Source organism: Lytechinus pictus, chromosome 3 (assembly GCF_037042905.1).
Source record: "Lytechinus pictus isolate F3 Inbred chromosome 3, Lp3.0, whole genome shotgun sequence".
NCBI classification, from domain to species: domain Eukaryota; kingdom Metazoa; phylum Echinodermata; class Echinoidea; order Temnopleuroida; family Toxopneustidae; genus Lytechinus; species Lytechinus pictus.
In genome coordinates, this window is record NC_087247.1 from 11,127,803 (window position 1) to 11,152,321 (window position 24,519).

The 24,519-nt window shown below is 36.0% G+C and overlaps 1 protein-coding gene and 1 long non-coding RNA gene across 2 annotated transcripts; one reads left to right on the forward strand and one right to left on the reverse strand.

The window, feature by feature from the left end:
* Positions 1–1,447: 1,447 nt before the first annotated feature.
* Positions 1,448–9,331, reverse strand: LOC135153519 (uncharacterized). Its single transcript, XR_010292911.1, has 6 exons — positions 9,167–9,331; positions 7,398–8,372; positions 4,533–4,735; positions 3,461–3,686; positions 2,460–2,701; positions 1,448–1,684 (listed from the first exon to the last, which is right to left on the reverse strand). It is a non-coding gene; the product is annotated as an uncharacterized LOC135153519 (long non-coding RNA).
* Positions 9,332–15,499: 6,168 nt separating this feature from the next.
* Positions 15,500–21,754, forward strand: LOC129256542 (uncharacterized). The gene is made up of 3 exons (XM_054894719.2): positions 15,500–16,003; positions 18,113–18,217; positions 19,638–21,754. Exons 1-3 carry the CDS (start codon positions 15,971–15,973, stop codon positions 19,809–19,811), a joined length of 312 nt encoding a protein of 103 aa, XP_054750694.2. The 5' UTR covers positions 15,500–15,970; the 3' UTR covers positions 19,812–21,754.
* The last annotated feature ends 2,765 nt before the right edge of the window (positions 21,755–24,519 follow it).

A 24,519-nucleotide genomic window follows, 5' to 3' on the forward strand; every position in this document is an offset into this window, starting at 1 on the left:
GAATGACCTCACAGCTGCAGGTCTAACGATTATATGGACGAATATATTACAAACCAGTAATGGTTTTATCTGCAAAAGACTTCTGATTATCATAAAAAATAATATGATAGTTAATCACAAAGTACATCCTCTGCTACTCAAGACTATCCCTTAGAAAACAATACAGCAATCCTCCTGACATGAAATATTAAATCTTACCGAGACAGGCTAAGATCAAGCTTACGGCCAGGCGCCTACCTAATGGGGACCTATATGTGAATTTTTTCCTACCAATCCTGACAATAAACCTAACCTCATAACCTGTCACAGTAAAATTCAAGATTTCATTAAGATCATAAGGTGATGTTGCTGTATTGTTCCATGGGTTAGGCTTAATTAATAACTCACATCACCATAAAGCTGGATTGTCATTGAACATGGTGAAGATGGCAGCAGAAGGCAAACAGCCCATCACATCTGACATCATTGTTAGAAAGGAGGAGAAGAAGTTGATTGCTGCTGAGGGAAGATGACAAAATGGAGTCCAAGAAGGAACTTGGGTGGTACTAGGTTGCCATGTTTAGTTGGCTGGCCTGCAGATTGTCTCTATATGAATGCTGGGAATTTGTAGTAGTTCAGACCTGTAAAATAAAGATACTGCATCAACAAAATGTTTGGTTCTTAAAATTTAGTCTTGATGTATAAATTACTAAAACTTGAATTCTTCCTCATCTTCTATTCTTCTTGTCTTCCTCCTTGGTTTCTTCTTATCTTAAAAGATATTTTGTCTACATCTACTCCTTTATTATGCATACTAGACTGTAAATCTGACTTGTTTCAACATTATCAATCATAATGACAAAACTTATAACAAATGTTTCAGGCAGAAATTACATGAAGAACTTTCTAAATGGAACTATTGACAAGATTATGAACTTACCGTAATAATTCAATCGAATGAGGCCGAGCGAATATGTTGCATTACCAATGACGGAATATCCAGCAAGCAACAGGCAGGAAACAGTAGAGAACGAACAGACTGCTGAGAATGATCGAACAGCTGCAGGTCTACCGATTATATGGACGAATATTACAAACCAGTAATAGTTTTATCTGCAAAAGACTTCTGATTATCATAAAAAATGTTGTACTATAATATGATTGTTAATCACTAGGTACAACCTCTGCTACTCAAGAATATCCCTTAGAAAACAATGCAGCAATCCTCCTGACAAGAAATAATAAATCTTACCGTGACAGGCTAAGATCAAGCTTACGGCCAGGTGCCTACCTAATGGGGACCTATCTGTGATTTTTTTCCTACCAATCCTGACAATAAACCTAACCTCATAACCTGTCACAGTAAAATTCAAAATTTCATTAAGATCATAAGGTGATGTTGCTGTATTGTTCCATGGGATAGGCTTAATAACTCACATCAACAAGGTAGATTGTCATTGAACATGGTGAAGATGGCAGCAAAAGGCAAACAAAGGAATCACATCTGACATCATTGTTAGAAAGGTTGACAGAAGAAGTCGATTGCTGATGAAGGCAGATGACAAAATGGAGTTCAAGAAGGAACTTGGGTGGTACTAGAAGGTTAATTGCCACAGTTAGCTGGCTGGCCTACAGATGGTCTTCATTGGCTGGCCTGCAGATAACTGTCTTTATATGAATGCTGGGAATTTGTAGTAGTTCAGATCTGCAAAATAAAGATACTGCATCAACAAAGTGTTTGGTTCTTAAAATTGAGTCTTGATGTATAAATTACTAGAACTAGAATTTTTCCTCATCTTCTATCCTTCTTCTCATCTTTCTTCTTATCTTAAAAGAAATCTTGTCTCCAGCATCCACTCCTTTATTATACATACTAGACTGTAAATCTGACTTGTTTTGACATTGTCAATCATAATAAAAGTAATTACAGGAAGAACATTGTAAACACATCAATTGTTGACAAGATTGTTACCTTACCAAAATAATTCAATCGAATGAGGCCGAGCGAATATGCTGCATTACCCACGATGACGGAATTTGCAGCAATCGACAGGCAGGAAACGCTGGCGAACGAACGGACTGCTGAGAATGACCACACAGCTGCAGGTCTAACGATTATATTGACGAATATTACAATCCAGCAATGGTTTTATCTGCAAAAAGTCTTCTGATTATCATAAAAAAAATTCTTAGTAAATGATTGCTAATCACGAGGTACAACCTCTGCTACTTAAGAATATCCCGTAGAAAACAATGCAGCAATCCTCCTGACATGAAATAGTAAATCTTACCGAGACAGGCAAAGATCAAGCTTACGGCCAGGTGCCTACCTACTGGGGACCTATCTGAATTTTTCCTACCAATCCCGACAATAAACCTAACCTCACAACCTGTCACAATAAAATTTAAAATTTCATTAAGATCATAAGGTGATGTTGCTGTATTGTTCCATGGGTAATTAGGCTTAATTAATAACTCACATCACCATAAAGTTGAATTGTCATTGAACATGGTGAAGATGGCAGCAAAAGGCAAACAGCCCATCACATCTGACATCATTGTTAGAAAGGATGAAAAGTTGATTGCTGATGAAAACAGATGACAAAATGTAGTTCAAGAAGGAACTTGGGTGGTACTAGAAGCTTGCCGCAGTTGCATTAGTTGCGATGGCTGGCCTGCAAATCGTCTTCATAGGAATGCTGGGAATTTGTTTAGTTCAGACCTGTAAAATAAAGATACCGTATTAACAAAATGTTCAATTGCTTCTTAAAATTGTCAGAATCTTGATGTACAAATTACTAGAACTAGAATTCTTTCTCATCTCCTTTTCTTCTTCACGCTTCCTCCTTGGTTATCTTGTATTATCAATCATAAGGAAAATATTATACAAAATGTTTCAAGCAAAAAAAGTTACATAAAGAACATTGTAAACAGATCAATTGTTGTCAAGAGGGTTAACTTACCAAAATAATTCAATCGAATGAGGCCGAGCGAATATGCTGCATTACCCACGACGACAGAATATCCAGCAAGCGATCAACAGGCAGGAAACAGTAGCGAACAAACTAGACTAGCTGCTAAGAATGATTAGACAGCTGCAGGAAAGACTTAATGATATACAGACGAATATTACAAACCAGTAAGAGTTTTATCTGCAAACAGTCTTATGGTCATCATCAAAAAGAAAAAAAAAAGTTTTAGTAAATGATTGTAAATCACTAGGTACAACCTCTGTTACTCAAGACTATATCCCTTAGAAAACAATACAGCAATCCTCCTGACATGAAATAGTAAATCTTACCGAGACAGGCAAAGATCAAGCTTACGGCCAGGCGCCTACCTACTGGGGACCTATGTTAATTTTTCCTACCAATCCTGACAATAAACCTAACCTCACAACCTGTCACAATAAAATTCAAAATTTCATTAAGATCATAAAGTAATATTGCTGTATTGTTCTACTGGGTGAAGGATGACTCACATAAAAAATGTTGAGATCGTTGAGCGTGATGAAAGTGGTTGATGCATGGAGACGAGCGAAACACAATTGACATCGTTGCAAAAGATGACAGAAGAAGTCGATTGCTGATGAGAACAGGTGACAAAAGGGAGTTCAAGGGACTTGGATGGTAGTGGTATTCCTTACTTGGACGGGCTGCAGAATACCTTCATACAAACGCTGCGTAGATATTCAGAGAAGTTCAGACCTGGGAAATAAAGAAGGTACCATGTCAATCAAAAGGTTTAGATTTTAAAATTATCTTTAATCAAGATACCCAAAACATACTAGAACTAGGTAGGATTCTTCTTCTAAACTAGATAGGATTCTTCCTTTTCTTTTCTTCTTCTCCTCCACTTTTGTTTTCTCCCTTTTATTAGAAGCAACCTTGTCTACATCTATTCCTTTATTATTAAACTTATTGAACGATCAATCTGAATAGTTCCAACACTGTCAATCATAATTACGAAACTTATAAAAAAATATCTAAAGCAGAAATAAATAATATTAAATAAAATATGTTTAAAAAATGTAAACTTACCAAAATAATTCAATCGAATGAGGCGGAGAGAATATGCTGTAGGAATCGACCATGATGATGGAACAAAGCGAATGAATAAGTGAACGGACGGCTGACTGACCCAAAAAATGACCGAATGGCTCCATGATGGACTAAATGATTATACCGACAAATATTGAAAACCAATCATGGTTTTTATAGTATAAATGGTACTTTAAAAAATCAATAAGACAAACGCCTTAACAATTGTAGATTGTTAGGAACAACCTTCAATGCTTTTGGAAGGAGTCAATTAGAGGACTATTCTTTAGAAAACAATGCAGCAATCCTCCTGACATGAAATAGTAAATCTTACCGAGACAGGCTAAGATCAAGCTTACGGCCAGGCGCCTACCTACTGGGGACCTATATGTGAGTTTTTCCCTATCAATCCTGACAATAAACCTAACCTCACAACCTGTCACAATAAAATTCAAAATTTCATTAAGATCATCAAGTGATATTGCTGTATTGTTCTAAAGGTTGCAGACTCACATCTAAAAGGCCATTGAAGGTGATGAAGCTCAATGGTAACAGCAGATAGGAGAAAGATGAATGACATTATCGTTACAAAGGACATCAAGGATGGGAGATGAAGTTGATTGTTCCAATGGTTTACAATCCGCGCATTGCTAAAGAATACGAATCGTCTTCCCTTTTCTTGAGGGTTGGTCTGTTCGACAAGCAGCAGTACACACCTGTAAATTCAACAAGATAAAATGCATGTTATTCAAGAGAAATAGTATGGTTCTGAAGTGAAAGTGTACCTATAGATTTTTTTTCTCCCCCCCCCCGCCTACTCCCAGGCACCATCTGCTTCTATTATCACACTTCTACTTTTTCTACACTTCTTTCTTTTCTTTCTTTCATTTTTCTTCTTCTTCTTCTTTACTTCCATCTGCTTCTCCTTACTACTTCTACTACTACTACTATACTACTACTACTTCTACTACTACAACAACTACTACTACTTCTACTACAACAACTACTACTACCACTACTGCTCAAACTACTACAACTACCACTACTACAACCATTATCTATTCCTAATCCTATATTTTCTCTCCTTTCTTTTGTTTTCTTCCTATAATTTCCCCCCCTTCTGAGTATATGATCATGATATAGGCTATTAACACAAGTAGGCTCTACTGCTTAAAATTGCATAGGTCTAAGTGTGGGACTGAGTGTCGAGTATTTGCAATATTTTCATACAATTTTCATACTACTACTGCTGCTGCTACTACTACTACTTCTACTAAATAATACTAGCACTACTTGCACTGCAGCCACATGTTCCCACTGCTACTATCTACTTATATTTTTTTTCTTCTTCCTGTTCTACTACTACTACTACTAATACTACTACTACTACAACAACAACAACTACTATTACTACAATTACTACTACTACTACTACTACAGCAACTACTACTTCTACTACAATACCAAACCTAATTTATTTTCTCCTTTTTCTTCTTCTTTCCTTCTTTTTCTTCATTTCTTCTTATATTCCTCCTGAGTTACAACTTGTATGGCAGCAATCTGTTCCCACTGCTACTAGTCTACTACATGTACCTAAGTACTCTATTCTATTCTTCTTTATGTTCCTCTCTCCATCATCACCTCGTCATTTTTTCTACTACTACTACTACTACTACTACAACTTTTCCTTCTTCCCGCTACTACTTTTACAGTTTTCTTTCTTTTCTTCTTTTCTTTTTCTTCTTCTCTTCCACCTATATTTGTAGTAGTACTACTGCTGCTACTACTACTATCACTATCTTTACTTCTTCTTTGCTTCTTTTTCTTCTTGTTCTGCTTCTTCTTCACCTCCTCCTCCTTATTCAACTACTACCGCCACACACTACTTATATTGTTTTTTCCCTTCTTCTTACTACTACTATCTATTTCTACTGAATGATCACAATCTTTATAGTGCTCTTCATTCTTCATTATTCTTCTTTATCATCATCTTCACCTTCTCCTTAATCTACTTCCACTACTTCTTCTACCACTACTAATTATAATAATAATAATATACCAAACAATTAATTTTCTCCTTTTTCTTTTCTTCTTTTTCTTCATTTCTTCATATATTCCTCCTGAGTTACTATTACTTGTACGACAGTAATCTGTTCCCACTGCTACTATCTAACTACTTACATAATTCTTCTTCTTTTCTTCTTCATGTTCTTTTCTCCTTCATCACCTCATTTTCTACTACTACTACTACTACTACTTCTACTAATATACCAAACATAATTTGTTCATTTTCTTCTTTCCTTCTTTTTCTTCCATTTCTTCTTATATTCCTCCCAAGTTACTACTACTTATACGGCAGCCATCTGTTCCCACTGCTACTATCTAACTACTTATATCATTCTTCTTCTTTTCTTCATGTTCTTCTCTCCTTCACCTAATTTTTCTACTACTACTACTACTACTACTGCTGCTGCTACTACTAATTCTACTTATATATATTTTTTTACTTTTCTTTTATTATTTTCTCCCTACCGCTCCTCCCCTCCTTATTCCAATACTAGTACTACTAGAACTACATTCCTAATATCACACTTTTTTTTCTTCTTCTTTTTTCTTCTCCTTTTTCTTCTTCTTTTCCTTCTCCTCCACATTTTAATTTTCAACTTAATAATAAAGAAAATAAAGTGTGCATTTAATTCTGATAACTAATGTCTACACAAATATACCTACTGTTGACAATGTCATATACAGTAAGGATTTATAACAATGGGACTTATTGTGAATACTTAATTTCAATTTCAAACAATGAATGAAGTATACTGTCTTACAATGCAGAAATATCTTTGGATATCAAAACAAATGATACAAAAATTACAGAAAAGTAAATGTTCTAAAACTCACCATGTTCAATGTACGGAATGGATGCTTCGACGATTTCATGTAGCCGGATTGAAACAGAAACGTTTGAGCGATCGATATCAGTCGTTACAATAATTCTACTTGATTTTCAAATTTGTCGACATTGGCCATTTAGCGATTGTGCGAATAGAACCGAACATTCAACGACGAAATAAGAGTTTTACCACCTTTTTGTATTTAAAAAAGTTGTAAAACTCTTGGCAAACAAAAAAGAATTCAAGGAAAAAATATATTATCCATAGATCACAATGCAGCAACCTTCTTGACATGACACAGTGAATCTTACAGACAAAGGTCAAGTTAAGGCTTAACTTCAGGCCCCTAATGTGTAAATTTTGCCTGACTTAAACTACAAATCCTGTCATTAAACCTGGAACTTTACGACCCTTTTCTGTAAATTTCATAGTTTCATTAAAATCAATAATATTGCTGTATTGTTCTATGAATAAAATGACTCACTCATACAGGAACCTTTTGTTCAGTCGATCTCGGCATTGCCATCTGATCCCATTGACATCCTTGCCATACATTCAGGCTCACTGATGACACAGAAAATGGACCAATCCGGCACCAATCAAAAAATGATCATCAGTTCCAAACAATTGTTCATTGAGATCCATTGGCATTGCAAAAGCTTTACAAACATTCCTTCATCCGCAGGTAAATGTTCAGGAAATATGAAGTTCATATTGATGAGCTATGCATGGAAAGTAACGAGAAATATTCAAATGTTCGGAGCTCCACCATCAAACTTTTCGCGAAGTTCGGATCAAAGTTATAGGACTACTGTAGTTGATTGCGGTAACTCAACAGGTGGAAGAGAGGTCTCCCGGTCAAGCTCTGGCGTGAACATTTTTCCTTACTCGCTGAGCCGGCCCGCTGAACCTGCTGACGATGAATTGTAAAAGTTTCTGTCAATGAAATTTCTCAAACTTATTCCGTTTTTCAAGTTCTCCGTCTGAGTGGATCCCACTGTCGAATAGAAGGCTTCTCAATATGGTAATCATCATAACATTGTCTGCAACACCAATTTTCCCCGCTAAATTTCAGAGATTTTGATGGATGTAAAAGCTCTCTAATCTCAAGCGCCGCGGCTTGGAAGAAAAGGATGCGTCAGTTCGCTCATGTGACGTATTAATTTTGTTCAACACACAGTCGTCTGCCGCAGTCAACACTGGCGCCAATTTACATTGCGATGCACCTGCTGGAACCAATGCAAAAGATGCACACAAGCTCGAAAAGATTGTTGAAGTCCATTCGATGATGTTGATTTTAAATATTTTTTGTCAATCGAAGATTTATTTCAACAAGATATTTGCGAGGCTAATTTCTTGGTGATATAGAGTAGCTGTCCTCCGGCTTTAGTGCGAGTGGGATATGAGAAGGGCGCGGATCCTAGGGGTTGGCGGGCATCCCCTTCACCTCAACAGAACCCTAAACAAAATGGGAAAGATGATAAAAGGGGGGTGGGAGAGAAAATTAAAACGGGAAGAAGAGCCCGCGGTGGAAGGGTGTATTCCCCCTCAAAAATGAAAAAAGTGGCCGGGAAGGGCGGGCTTTTTTTTTGGGGGGGGGGGGGGGTTGTAAGGGTGAAAAAGAGCTGGGCCGAAACGGCCATCCCATATTGTTGCTCAACCTCCCCAGTAAGTGGCGTAATGAGCCAAAATTTTAAGGGGCCGGATATGGCGTATCGGGCTAAAATTTATAAGGAAATTAAATTGCAACATTGAAAAATGCAATTTTATCATAGATTTTGACAGAATATTAAAAAAATAATATATTTCACCATTCTCTCTTTCCTCCTTTTCTTTCCATTTGCTTTTTTTCCTTGGGGGCGACCATCTGTACGCCACTGTCCCCAGCAATAAAGAGATTCAAAGCAAAACGAAAACAAAGGAAACGAAATCAGCTTGTATTGAAAGTTAAAGTTCACATCAAAACACACATAAAATACTATCTAAAATATATCATGTCTTAATTATCAACATGAGCAAAAGTCTCTTTAAATTGTACCCTTTAAAATCCCCTAATCTAAATCCATCCGTGAGAATATAAATCGTATTTTGCAATGACAACCCAGGATTTGTTTTACCAAAAATTATCACCACGAATTCCCATCAATGGATAACTCATCTGACATGAATATCAAGCTAACATTCTCACATCACTTCTTAAAATATCAGCACATTGATAATCCCAATGTAAATATAAAAATAACAAAGACTTACGCTTGGTTTCTTGATTATTCGAAAATTAAACCGCCATTCGACATATTAAACCTGGCCATAAAACAAAACTCGGAGTAACTGTTCTTGTGATGAGGGTCTAATGACGAATGGTCGCAATTTTCTGGGTCGACCGGCCTTCTGCAAGCACATACCCAACATAGCTCCACATGCCAGCTGTGCACTCAAGCAACATGACTAAATGGTGGGGGATAATTTGCATAATAAAAGACCAAGTACAGCTCGCTCCTGACTATCAAACGGAGGAAAAGAATTTAGAGCGGCTGAAAAGGAATGTAAAATACTTCAAGTGATTGTGACAATAGGGAAGAGAGAGGGGGAGAGGGGGTGGGAGAGGAAAAATAAAGAAATGATAAGAAGAAAATAAAAGGATTTGATATGATTTATTTGTTTCACATTCTTTTTATCAATTAACAGCATTAAAAAAATTAGAAATACAAAAATACCAATCAACAAGAGAAAATCCCTGTGAATTCATTGTTATATTTTAGTAATACCGACACAAACAGAATGCATTTATTATTGGGCAATTTTGCCACTCGTAGATGCGCTTCTGATGATGAAGTTAAATACCATTACAACAACAACACAACAACAACAAATACTACTGCTACTACAACTTCTACTACTAAATGATGATGATGATAATGATGGTGATGATGTTGATGATGATGATAATGATGTAGGATTGTAGGAAGGTTAATTGTTCATTTTGGTTTGCTTTTGCTTGACATCTGCACAGTACAGCCAAGCATTTAATTCAGTTCAGTTGGGTTTTTAGTTCACTTTGGTATGTATTTCAGTTAGCTTTCAATAGATACTTGTGCATTGTGTTATTCATCGCATCAGTCACTATCCAATTTCTCTAGTCATCTTCATTCCTTTCCTATTCAGATGTGCTCAAGAATCCCATCCTCATTATCTGGTTCTTTTGTCGAACATTCTTCATTACATGATCACCCTTGTCATTTACCCATCCTCATCCCAGTGCTTTCTCATTGGCTATTTTTTATGAATTGGGTTACTACATTTTAGTTGGGTTCTTCCATTTCATTTTCTTTCATTGGTTATAGCCTTAGGTTAATTTAGATAATGTTATGTTACCGTGGATATACTATTTTGATGTGGGCCAGGAAGGCCAAGTGTATAAGAAGGCATATATTTTTTAACGAAGATACAGATACACAATTCAGATCTTTTCGTTTACTTTATCCTTCGTCTCCGTTATGTTCATGTTGAGTTTCTGTTGTATTATTTTGAACTGATATTATTTCTTTTCATCGACAGTCAAACCTCCCCTACAAGTAGGTGTTTACTTTCAAACCCTACAATAAGAATAAGAAAATTAGTAGAAAAAATATTGAAAATAACAATAAGAGTAATAACAATAACATTATTATCAATTAAAAAAATAATGTGACCCGGTTTCCCCTTTTAATTGGACCTACTTCGACGAGCTCTCTACTGGTTGATTGTGGCTTGATAAATATTGTTCAGAAACTGTGTCCTTATGAACAAATTGTAAATGTCGTTTTCATCTGGGAATTTCCCCCAGTGGCAATAAAAGTTGAGAAACGGCAATTTCATGCTTGTCTGTATTTATTATCGCAATATAATAATAATGATGATGATGATAATAATAATAATAATAATGATAATCAATAATTACTAACAAAAGGGGATCGAGTTTCTAGTCGGGGATGTGGGGGTGGGGTGGTGCATCACCATCAGCACCTGGCCGGCACCCCTCTACTGGGTAACTGAGTTATAAGTGTCCCTAGGGCAGCGCTTCTCAACCTTTTTCCCTCGAGGACCACTTTGACTCTCATATTTTTTTCGAGCCCCACCTACCAAAATTTTAAGAAAACGTCCATTTTGATAAAAACAAATGTTTCGTAAAACTTGAAGGCACAGCTTTGAAGCCCATTCGTAACAAACAGTTTGAGAACTAATCTGCATTCCAAATGTCCGGCGGTAAATGGGCGACAATTAACTATACATACACATTAAGCATGAACATGAGCACCACATCAAAGTTAGATCGAATCCATCATAGCTAATGAAATATCTTGCACAAACAGTGTTGATGTTAAAATCGCGATGATTCGGTTAATCAAAACTTTTATCAAACTAAGATTTGTAACTTGACATTCCGCGCTTTTGGGATAAGGGAATACCTTTCAATTTTTCCTTTGCCATAATATGGTAAATGGTTACCCTGGGTATGCTGGGTAAACAAAATTGTATTTTCTTTAAATATTCTATTCTCATTTTGTCATTTATAACATATAGTTATTACTGATTCGTTATGTATGTGTAAAATGTTATATGTTTGTTAATGATAACCAAAATTAAGCCCAATGATGCAATTAAAGCTAAACCCTGAAAATCATGTAAAAATGCACTCCAGATAACACGATGTCCAAATAGGAAGTGACCAGAAATACCAGATCTTTCTGATAGACTGTTATTGCACTGTAATGGCACCATGCAGAGAATCGCTTACTTGATGGAACTTTTCGACCTTAGATATTTCGATGATAATTCGATTCATAATCATAATCTGGTTATTCATCTTTTATTTTATAATCATACAATTCATTCATTCGAGGGATCAACTTTCGATATTTCTAAGTAGGGCTACATCAGCAAAAATGTGCAAGTTATGATATCTTAGGCGGTTATCTTCTTTAGATCGATGGAAATTGAACAACCTATTGTTTTAACCATGATGGTTAAGGAATGCAAGCTCGAATTCATAGCACGATTTTTTTTTAATACACAAAAAGTTATACCGTATTAACACACAGTAAAACGCTGTTTAAGATTTTATACAACGCTGTTTACTATATGAACCTTACAGTATTTGTTTAACCGTTTAAACAATCATGTTTAATTTATTGAAAATTAGATATTGAAAATTAAACTTTGTTGCTTAAGATTTAAACAGTTGTTTACAGTTGTTTAAACTGTTTAAACAATTGCTGTAAGGTTCATATATTAAACAGCGTTGTATATTTTTTTTTGCTGTGCATAAAAGACACAAATGTACGCACAATGATTAAATGCACGGCAGAAGTAGATCTCTTGACTCTCACCATTTCTCATGCTCATGCATGTTCCCTAAAAAAAGTAATAAGATTAAAGAATATGGGCACACAAGACTAAGAATGTATGATTATGAGAGAGAGAGAAAGAGAGAGAGAGAGGGGGGAGGAGGGGGAGGCATGCAGGGACAGAGGGGAGAGAGAGGAGGAGAGGGGTGCAATTAGAGAATTAGAAATAAAGATGCAGAGGGGGGGGGGGGCGGTAGAGGAATGAATGGGATGGAGTTGTAGAATGGCAGAGATAAAAAAAAAAAAAAAGAATAATAAAAGCTTTTAGGGCCTGCACAGTATAATTTCTTGGTGTAATAACAAATAATCAAATTTATATATATACTCAAATTATATGAATAAAGACAACTCATAAAATATGCCTATACTTGAAACCGACGTAATATGCAAAAATTAAAACATAAAATTAATAATGCCCTATCATAGTTTGACCTTCATCCTCATCGAATTCCAGTCAGTCAGATGGACTCTAAATGAGCTATGCCTCTTCGTTAAGATCTATACAATCGATAACTGTTTTGATTCTTAGTATACAATGATAGAAGGGAAATCACAATACAAGATATCGACTACATTAACTTTGTGGTCGTTCTACAATAGAAATCATTAACGAGAATACTAGATATTATACTTTTTTACCTGGAGGGGGAGTATGGAGTCTTGAGTATTTCGTCTACTTAAGTACCCTTACCCGGGGTAAACCTTTTTAAAGTGTACTTGCGCCATCTAAACTATACAGCAGTCAACTGGTCCTATATCAGGGGCGGATCTAGGATTTTCCAAAGGGGGCCGGGGCACTAGCGTACCTACGGGGGGGGGGGGGCAGGGGGGACAGTCTGCCCCCCTGACGAGGCACAACCCTTGCAAAGGACGTATCCTTGCCCCCCCTGACGAGCTTGAAATACATTTTTTGCCCCCCCCCCCTGACGAGCTTGAAGACCTTTATTGCCCCCCTGACGATCTTGAAGACCTTTTTTTTTTTTTTTTTTTTTTGCTTGTCAATTTTTTTTGTGGTACGAAATCCTTTATTTGTGATTGAAGACCTTTTTTTTTTTTTTTTTTTTTTTGCTTGTCAAATTTTTTGGCGGACGGTTTTGCCCCCCCCCCATTGTGAAAAATCCTAGGTACGCCACTGGGCCGGGGGCACATTTTCGCGAGGAAGATGTAAAAATTTGACAAGCCAAGCAAAAAAAAAAGGGGGGGGGAGGTCACCAAAAATTGAAGATAATTTCGTTCACTTAAAATATGACAAGCCCAAAAACAATTAATTTTGTTTTGTCTACGTAAAATTGGACAAGCAAAAAGACAAACAGGGGCCTCACTTGAGTATGAACAACATATTCCAATTAAAAAATATAATGCTCAGATTACCAGATACCATTGTTGATCTTGTAGTAATCTACATCAAAAAAAAATATCCAAAATAATGCCAATCAATTTCAAAGTAATTTGTTTGGGAAAATCCCATTTTCAGTATCATTTTCAGGCTTACATGGTCAAAAGCTATAGTCAGCGATAATTTTTCATGCAGAGTTTCTAAACTTGAGTAAAAACTTATCAAAGTAGAATTGTCTCAGTTAACCTTCTATGTGACACGTACTCTCTTAAAACACTGAGTAAAATTTTACCTATTATAATGGTATTCCGTTTTTATATAGCGCTTAATACATCGGAACGACGTGTCTTATATTGGTAAAAAGTGTACATGCATGTTTGCTGGGTATTTTTATTACCCCATATTGGGCTATTTCAACGCAATATTGCGTACAATTTACAAAATATCTTTTACCCAATCAACATGCATGCATGTTCCCATTTTACCCAATATTGGGTAAAGCTTTTTTAGAGTGTATTTTGATAACGAGGGTCGTACTGCCCTTTGTCCCCATTAGAAATATATTATCAAAGCCTATCTATCTGTCTCAGACAAATGAACAAATATTTGTAGTCAGACTAGGCATGTATATAGACATGCAATTTCCCGATTGAGAATCAATTATCCATACCCCCATCTCGTGTGATTTCAAGACCCTCTCTCCCTCTCCATGTTCACCAATGGAATAAATTGATTACCGCCGTTATAGAAATAATGTATAACTAACATCAATATTCTTTAAAATTCAGCTCTGGAGAAGTTGAAGAAGACCTCGGTTCAGTTTGATGCATTTTATTTCCATTTAAAACCACATTGTTGAATGTGATAAAATGCAAATCACCTTGAAAAAAACTACAAAGGTGTTCCACATAGAATGTATACATGTAAATATGTTTGAAATCAAAGAGATACAGGAATGAAGTTCGAAAAAAAAATATCCAAATTGCAGAAAGGTGTGTTAATGTGTCTGTATTGATTATTCATGTAACGTATAATAATAATAATAATAATATAGGGTATTTATATTGCGCACATATCCACCTTGTTAGGTGCTCAAGGCGCTCCTATATTACCCGGCTAAGCTAGGCGTTCATAGCGCACACAGCTTTTTAAGGAATTACTTCCTACCGGTACCCATTTACCTCACCTGGGTTGAGTGCAGCACACTGTGGATCAGTTTCTTGCTGAAGGAAATTACGTCATGGCTGGGATTCGAACCCACGACCCTCTGTTTCAAAGTCCGAAGACTAATCCACTGGGCCACAACGCTCCACATATAATATAACACATGATAACATAATCAAATGGAGACCGTTTGTACATTTTTTGTTTGTATCTATTATGTAAATAAATGTTTACATTCACTGTATATAATTTTGAATTTAATAAGAGTTTTATATATTATACTGTTTTTGGTTTTTTGTGTTTTATACTGTTTTCTGTTTTTTAATTTTACGAATTAAGAATGCTCGTCTGTAAAATTGTATTGTTTTGAATGGAAATGGTATAAAGAATTGAATCGAATTGAAATATATACTTTAATTTGGTATAAGGATGTTCTTTCTCGAAGATGCAAACGAAACAAATTTCCGATTTGGACACCGTCGCTTTAAAACATGAGTATATACAATTACAGAGCTTTATTCAATGTTATCATTTCTTTGACATAATGATGGCAAATTATGCCCTTCGGGATATTCCCATTATAACATTTCAGCATAATTACCACGCTTGGAAGGAGATATAGCGGAACAAAGTAGACAGTATCTATCGATTTTTTTTTCTTGCAACCAAACGATAATCCTTTGAGCAAAGCTAGCCGGCATATATCAATTATTGACTCTCCCCCGTCGCGTCTTCGGCGTATAATACACTCTCGAACTTATCGGCGCGTAGCAACCAAAGACGCTATGATATTATACTGGCATGCAAGGAATTTTTTATAATATACAATCATCGCAGACGAGATATTCCATAAGTTCAGGGATCAGAAGTTTTTGAACTTTTTAAAACGTTTAACCCGGGCCCCGAGCTCTCGTTTTTCACAGCAATGTAGGCCTAGAGCATGCCAAACTTTACTACCGTTCAGCGATCTTGTGCAGTAATTTTGTACGGTTTCGAGGCGGTTGACGATTAAAAGCTTCAGTCTTCATTCGTAAATCCAAAGAGTTGGCCGTGGTATATCAATGGTAATATCATGGTATAATACACACTGTCGAGATGGATATCTACGGCTGAGTTGTATGAAGGAGATATAAACCGGGAGATAGTAAAAAATAACACACGGACGCCACAATGTGCCGCTGGGGATGCCCTACTGTCGACACGGTAAGTTTATTTATATCATGCTTTTGTTTGATGGTATGATAATTAAATCATTGCAACTGTCTTATTGTAGAGCATACGGTTGCACCATGCAATTGTATATGTTAATCGTGAGGGGTAAACGGTTCAGTGTTTGATAACATTGTAATTCTAAATACCTGTACGTTTGTCAACACCGAATAATACGGCGTTTGTTTGATTCAATTCACGAGCCTGTGTTATAATATAGGAGCGCCTTGAGCAGTATTTTCAAGGTGAATATGTGCGCAATATTCTTCTTCTCCTTCTTTTCCTTTTCATTCTTCTTCTTCTTCTTCCTCTTCTTCTTCTCCTTCTCATCCTCCTTCGTCTTCTTCTTCTTCTTCTCCTTCTTCTTTTTTTCTTCTTCTTCTAACTCCTCCTAGCATTGGCGGCGGAAGCCAAAAATTTTAGGGGGGACCACAAATTTTTTTTGACAAGCAAAAAAAAAAAAGTTATCAACAACAACACATTTTAGGGGGGACGCAAGAAAAAAATTTGACAAGCAAAAAAAAAAAAAAAAAAAAAAAAAAGTTATCAACAAAAAATTTAGGGGGGGGGGGACCGTCCCCCCACCTAAAATTTAGGGGGGACACGTCCCCCCCGCTTCCGCCGCCTATGCCTCCTAGTGTCTATTTTCTTTGCAGCTTGGAATTATTCTTTTATATTCAACAAGAAACATGTGTCACCATGGTCTTAAATCACTCCAAATTGACGTCTTGATTATGAAGTGAAGATTGGACACATCCTTTGAAATACAGGGACACTGGGGTGGTTTATTCAACATTGAAATGAAACGAGAACGGGGCTGCCATTAATTTTATGGGAACGTCCAGCATGGAATTTGCAATATTTTGGGTAAAATCAGAGGAATCCTTACAAAATAACACAAAAATATGGTTTAGATAACAGAGGCGTCTTCAGAATGTTGAAGTAATATGAGATGGCCATTGTGTTCGTTGATGCAAAATAGAACCACACATAAGACCGAGGTCCGTCTTATATAGAACTGCTTAAGATTATGAGAAGAGAAAGTGACACTTCACACGCTTTTGTTGACTTTCCGTAGCAACATAATCAGATTTTTCTCTATAGTTTAATTCAAACATGGAGCTATAAATATTTATAGCTCCATGATTCAAGTATTACCGGGATCCAAATATTGTCCATCTCTAGGGTAGCAGGCCTATTCAATAGGATAAAAGCGTTTTATGACCCGAATCTGATTGGGCAACTTTCTTTCTTTTTTTTTGTAAGGAGAAATCCGAAAGCTTTGAGAATGAAGTTAATAGATCTAATGTATACCATCAGAAGGCGTGTTAATAATTATTCTTTCAAAATTAATGTTCATGGTAAAGGGCACATTTACCCGCAAAAGGACATGATTTCGGCACATTATATCTGGATATATCCAGGGGATATATTAATATGCTTGGATCTACTTACCAATCCCTTCCTTGAATTCAATTTTTTTTTAAATTATATGTTGTTTATACATCCTTTTATTTTACAGTAGGGTATCATGATTTTATACCATCTGTTATATCAACTCGTTCAGTCGTCACATTCCAATGCAGTACGTAATATTTTTTTCAAGCATCCTTGGGCGCGTTTTACGAAGCAAATAGTCCTGAGCCAATCAGATGCGAGGATTTCGGTAGCTTATAACAGTTGTCAGCGAGAATCGCAAACTATTTGTTACATGAAAGTGCTACGCTGTCTACACTGTTAAACAAAAACTGATTTTACAGAAAAAAGAAGATTTTGCAGAAAGCAATAATAGAATCACTCTGTAATTTCATAAAACAGGAAGTTTTCTGCAATTTAACAGAACAGGTCTGTTTAAAAGGGGGAAAATGGTTTTTATTAAAGGAAATTGTAAGGTTTCTATTCATACATGTACACCAAATACCAATTTCCTGTAAGATTACGCAATCTGGTAAGATTACAGGTGTTCTCGAGACTCTGCTGCAGGAACTTCTTTTATTTTAAGGATAAATTTTCTAACAGTGTATATGCAGATATGTATCATTTGTAGGCCATACGTCTTGCTTTTATTTTCCATGTGATTTTTTTTTTGGACCCTCATTGCAGACCTACATGTGTAAATGGTGTGGGACGAGATACTGCCGGGCCTGTCTTCGCGGGGATTTCACAGGGGTCATGCCCGAGCCCTCACGATGTCGAAAGTGCAATCAGGTAAATTCTATGAAAATCCTCAGGGGGGAGGGGGCATTCAGACTGTCCTGCTGAAACTAATGAATCCAGTACATTGTAGGGGCAAGTTTAGTAGAAAATTGTATTTTTATGTTGCGTGTTTAACAACGTTTCGTGCACTTTAGAAACAAAATTGGTAGAAATATTTACACTAAAATATCACGAAATCATATAGGCCGCCTTAGAGACCTCTATTTGCCTTACTGGCCGAACATCCTTTCCCTTACAGCGGCGTCGTGAGCCAAAATTTTTGATACATTGTGTATGGGGAAGAGTTTCTCAAAAGCAGAGAGCGAGCGAGGCAAGCGAACAAAACTTTTGCAAGTTTCGAGTTAAAAAAATATTTTGTGATAGATTTTAACATAATTTTTTGAAAAATTGTATCATATTTCACCCCCTTCCCTTTCCTTTCTTTCTTTATCTACGTTCTTTTCTTGGTCGTGAAACTTTTTGGAGTCTATGGCCCCCATGCCCTTCCCCCTTATCTGTGCGCCAGTGTCTCCTTCCTTGAAGGTAAAAATTCTCGATTCGACAGAATGAAAATAATGTTGTTGCTTTTATTTTGATCATGAAATTGTCTTTCTAGCAAATCAATCGCACTATATTATATTGTGAATTGTAACAATTGTAATTTAATAGTAGGCACATGGTGATACTAATCTTTAGTAGTATCTGCTCGACTAAATAAATTGACAAGAGAAGAAGCAACTCGACTCTCTGTCTTCTCTTAACTGCGGCAGAATTACCAAAGACGAAATAACGTTGTTGGATTCATCTGAAAAGAAAAATATTAACACTAATTTGTGATCAAGGTTTCGCATAGGCCCATGAAAAGAAAATGGCACCCCCATAAAAAAATGACAACAGAAAAACCCATGTGAAAACATATTTCATTTAGCAGTACAATGGGATGTCTTTATACGACAAAGAATGTGTCAACATTTTAATGGCCTACTCTTTTCTTTTTGAAATGCTTTACTGATTATATTCCTAATGAGGAAATATACATAAGTGGTATTTGGTCATCTTATCTCATGTCTTTATCACCCACTGGTGTATATATATGGGGGGGGGGGGGATCTTTGGGGAACTCCCCAAAGTTCTGTATCAAAGAAAACAAGAGAAAAGGGAAAGAAAATGGAAAAGGCAAGGATGGAATATGATTATTTGTTGAATATTATTGAAAGCTATCACAAAATTGTATTTTTCAGTTCAAAATATTCAAAATTTTCGCTCGCTCGCTACTTCCTAACCCTCCCCTAAATTTCTCATATACGACATGCTGCTCCCCCCTCAAAATTGTTGGCTCATTACGTACTGACTTGACCACTTAAAAGGCACCTTAAATTAATATAATATTAAATTGATATATTAATTTTATCTACTGTTTATTCATTTATAGAAAAAATGCCAGGGTGAACGCGTGGAGTATGTGGAGCCTAAACACCCGGTCAGCACGGACAAGAAAGGACGAGGACTCTCTTCTAAATCCTCAAGATCATCGAAATCAGCCAAATCAACAAAGTCTATAAAGAAATCTGCCAAAAGGAAATCGGGCAAGAAGCGGAAGAAATGAAGCGAGACGGAAGACCTGTCACGTGACCAGTGCGGCAGAGCCAATCAGGATCTGAGTTTAATGCGATCTCAAGCTTTTATCACCTCTTATAATGATGACCGAAAGCGAGCTATCGCGCGATTGCATCGAGGACGGATCCTGCAACATTGTAAATCTACCGAACTTGCCCGTCATATCCCAATGAATAGGTGAGAGGTCTTTGTCGAAGAACTGATCGTCGTAAAAAAAACTCTGAGCTGACGAAAAAAGTGCAAATCTGTCGCTTGTCCAGAGTCACGGACGACACTGCTGTTTCGATTCAACGACCCTCGACAAAGACTTCATTGTCATGAAAGGCATTAGACAATAGATTCTCTACGTTCCAGAAAGCGTCTGCGTAGTGTTTCCGATAAACTTCCTAATGACAAACGGCATCGCCGTGTCGGGACGCGAACCCTGTGGGTGTGTTGGTGTCCTTTACCCACCACGGCAACAATTTACTTTCGTCACTCTCAACCCAGGTATACAACACTGCAGGCATATAATTGACACAGACAGGAAATGAACTTTTGAAGACAGGTGGGACTTCACAAAAAACTAGCACAAATACAATTTGCTGTACACAAGTCAATGCCGAGGATTTTACATTGCTTTCCTCGAGTGAAGGGTTTGCACAGCAAACTACAGCGGCAAAGCCCCATCTGAGTTCTAAAATTGTTGGACATTATTGCGCTGCATATATTGCAATGATAAGTACTATACTGTATTATGACAGTTATACCTCTTGTCTTGCTTGTGATAACAATTACGAAACAGGTTCGAAATAATGGCCATAATTTACAGGAGCTCGGCCAAACTCTTGAGGAAGATAATGTCATTTAATTTCGACATTATTTTTTTACATAAAGAAGAACAAATAGAAGAGATGGCTTAAGACTCCTCTGAATATATTGAAACACAATGTTCAGAATGTTTCATTCGAACATTATGTATTCAAACGTGTAACCAAGTTTAATAAAACTCAAGATACGCTTGGAGAATCTGTTTTGCTGACTTGATAGGCCTAATTTATCTGTTTAACTTGCTCTGAGAAATGGAAAATGGACGTATGGAAATTCCTTGAGATAATTGTGCCAATATTATATTTTTAGCCAAATTTGTGTATATGAGTGAACCGAATTTAAAAAAAAAATGTTGGTACCGTTATTTTTTCGACCATGTTATTTCACCGCCATTTTGCATAAAGGACTTTTTAAAATCTTTAGTCCTATCAACGTTTTAAGCATTGTGTAAGGTTCAAAATTTGAGGAAAATCACTTAATTGATATGATAGTCTAACACTCTCAATAAATCTTTATATTAGCTGAAATGTCGGATCATTTTGATTGGCGCCATCTTGAAATTCAAAATGGCCGTCATCATTTAAATTCATTTGACTTCGATATATACGGTTGCATCAAAAAGATTAAAATTTGTTGTAATGGAACCATAACACGTGGAGCGTTGTGGCCCAGTGGATTAGTCTTCCGACTTTGAAACAGAGGGTTGGTCGTGGGTTCGAATCCCAGCCATGGCGTAATTTCCTTCGGCAAGATTTTTATCACATTGTGCTGCACTCGACCCAGGTGAGGTAAATGGGTACCTGGCAGGAATATATTCCTTGAAATGCCACCGCGCTGTAAAAGGCTCCGGGGCTAAGCCAGGGTAAAAATATCCAATTAAGCGTATAGGGACGCATTTGGCAGTGATATGCGCTATATATTAAAGCATGTTGGTATTATTATTATTATTATTATACCATCTATTCTTCGGATGTAAAAATGTGCCTACCACTTCTCTTATTCAACTATTTCGTATAATATACGTAAACACCGCATAATTCAGGTGGAATCGCCTTCACAAAATGCCCCAACCCCCAATTTATCTATTTTTTCAAATAGTGCAATAAACGAGTATCATTGAAATACTTATCATTGTCCATTATGTTTTTAATTGGATTGTTTCTATTTTATTAATTGCAACAATTCAGTTAGTAATTGCAAATATGTTATTTTACGTTAGTTTTAATCGTAAACTGTCTTCTTTTAAAGGGGAATCCAACCCAAATAAAAACTTGTTTTTAGAGGAAAAAGAAAATTTATACAAGTTGATATCATGGAGGTAGATGTTGATATTAAGTGAAAATTTGAACAATGTCGGACAAACAATAAGAAAGTTATGAATTCAATGAGGTAAGGCAAGGACTACTCTTCCATGTAATCCAATACATCAAATGGCTAAAATGTCTTATTTTTTCAAAAGTTTTAATTAAAATTATATGTTGTCTTTCATAAGGACATAAAACAATATGCTTTCTGTGTTATATTTAGAAAACCCCATATCCCTGATAATTAAGTACATGGCGTAAGGGAAAGTTGTCTTTGCCCCTTGTCATATTAATTCACTTACCCAGTTGCAAATTTGAAATCTATGTAATCTTCGGGATCACAATTATACAGCAGCCATAACTTTCTTATTGCTTGTCCGATTTCATTCAAACTTTCACCATTCTGTTTGATTTATTTTTTTCTCCTTTCCAACACAACATTATGGCCAAGGTTGGATTCCCCTTTAAACATTGAATTGTTGAATTTACCCAGTATTTTATCACTGTAATGTATTGCAAGTGTAAAAAACATAGCAGTTCCATTGTTCTGAAGTGTATCTTAGTATTTCAGCACTCTAAATGATATTTTGATTTTTTAATATATTTTTTATGTTGTAATATGTATTTTGTCATATGTGAGAAAGCCACATAGTATATGCACTGTGAACAAGTAAAGAAAAGAAATGAATTGAAATTTAATGGAATTGACTGGACCAAGTAAATTCAAAGTTGGAAAAAGGATTATACATTATGATTATTTGAATAGGAGAGACAATTCAAAGGAAAAGAGGGGAGGGGAAGAGAGAGGGGGAAAAGGAGGGGAAAGGGGGGAGTGTGTTAGAAAGAGAGAGAGGGAGAGAGAGTGAGGGAGATGGGGGAAAAAGAAGGCAAAAGGGATAGAAAGGAGAAGGAAAAAAGGGAGAGGGAAAGGAAAAGGGAGAGTGAAAGGAAAAGGAAGGAGGAATACAAAGAGTGAAAGAAAGTACAAGCAAGAAGGGAAAGGATGAGGCAACAGAAAAGGAAGGACAAAAACTCCTATGTTTGAAAACATTTACAATCATCACCCCAATGCCTGTCAGATTCCTATAATCATTGCTTCAAAATTTTCGATGCTGCCCTAACAGACTTTCAGATTAAAATAAAAGAAGGGCTCTTCATCAAATGGAAAAATCCTCAACTAAATCAACAGATATTATCAAATAATGCTTTCTGTTTAATCTACCTACCCAAACTGACCTAACTGACACATTGTAAATAAATATTGGGTAAAATATTAACCAGCACGAGGGTAATTATGTTTCCAACCAATTTGGGGCAGTATTTTACCCATTGCGGGAAGCATATTGTCTAGTAAGGCTAAAAAATAAGCAGCAATTACTTTAGAATGGGTAACATTTTCATCACACTGGATAAATAAAAATGCCAAAAAGGCCAAATGTTGGTTGGACACATATGGAGCATTTTAGCCCAATATTTTTAGAGTGCATAATCTTTACTTTTACTCCTTTTAAATTCACCCTGTTCCACAGTTATATTCTGTACCTATATTCTTGAAATTACCTTGATATCCCAAATGTATAAATACCAGTTACTCTGTTTTATGATTTTAGGCTAATGATGAGGTGTGAACCCCGAAACCGTTTCCGTTTTTAATAAAATATAATATTCTTTTCTTTTTATTCGTCTTTAAAAAAGGAAGGGGAAAATGTAAAAAAAAAGGGAAATGGAATGGAAAAGAAAAGGAAGGGAAAATAAAGAAAAGAATGAAAATGAGGAAAAAGGAGAGGAAGGGAGAGAATAAAGAGAGAGAGAGAGAGAAAGAATGAGAAGCAAAATAAGGGAAACTTTACAACCTATTGCTTGCAATCGAGCTTCCTCTTCTCTCTTTCAATGAATGTTTCTGTTTCGCCTTGGGAATACAATTTTCGAAAGAAAAAAATTACTAAAAGTAAATTTAAATGGAATATCTTTTTTTTTTTTTTTTTTTTTTTTTTTTTTGGGGGGGGGGTGGTCTTTTACTTTCGGTGACTGAACTGCTCACAATCAACGCCGACAGATTGTCACTTGTATCTTGTCTGCTCTTTAATGTGAAAGAGCGCCATCTTGTGGTAAGGTTTTAGAATTTGTGCGCGCTTGACTTTTCATACAAATTCAATTCAATTCAATTCAATTTATTTTTCATTCTTCAACATAATACAAGTAAGTACAATATAAATTAATTCAATTTGAATAAAAGCATGAACAAAATTCAACATTGAATAAATGATATACATATTCAATAAGTGATTCAAATATAAATTAACATGCATGTCAAATTTAAATCAATATAATCAATATAATTAAATATAATTAAATCAATATAATGATATATCATGAGAAGAATGGAGGGGTCCACTGAAAAGCAAAGCTTGTAAAATGTGGACCCCTCAAAAGTTAGGATAGAAAGAATGTTGTAATATACGTAAAGGAAAAAGGAAATCTTGAGTTGGGCTCGAGTCATGGCACGTTTGAGATAAAACTCTTGAATCTGGTTTATAGGTCAACTAAAGTGAGAGAAAACAAAGAAGAAGTTTATTGTACTTT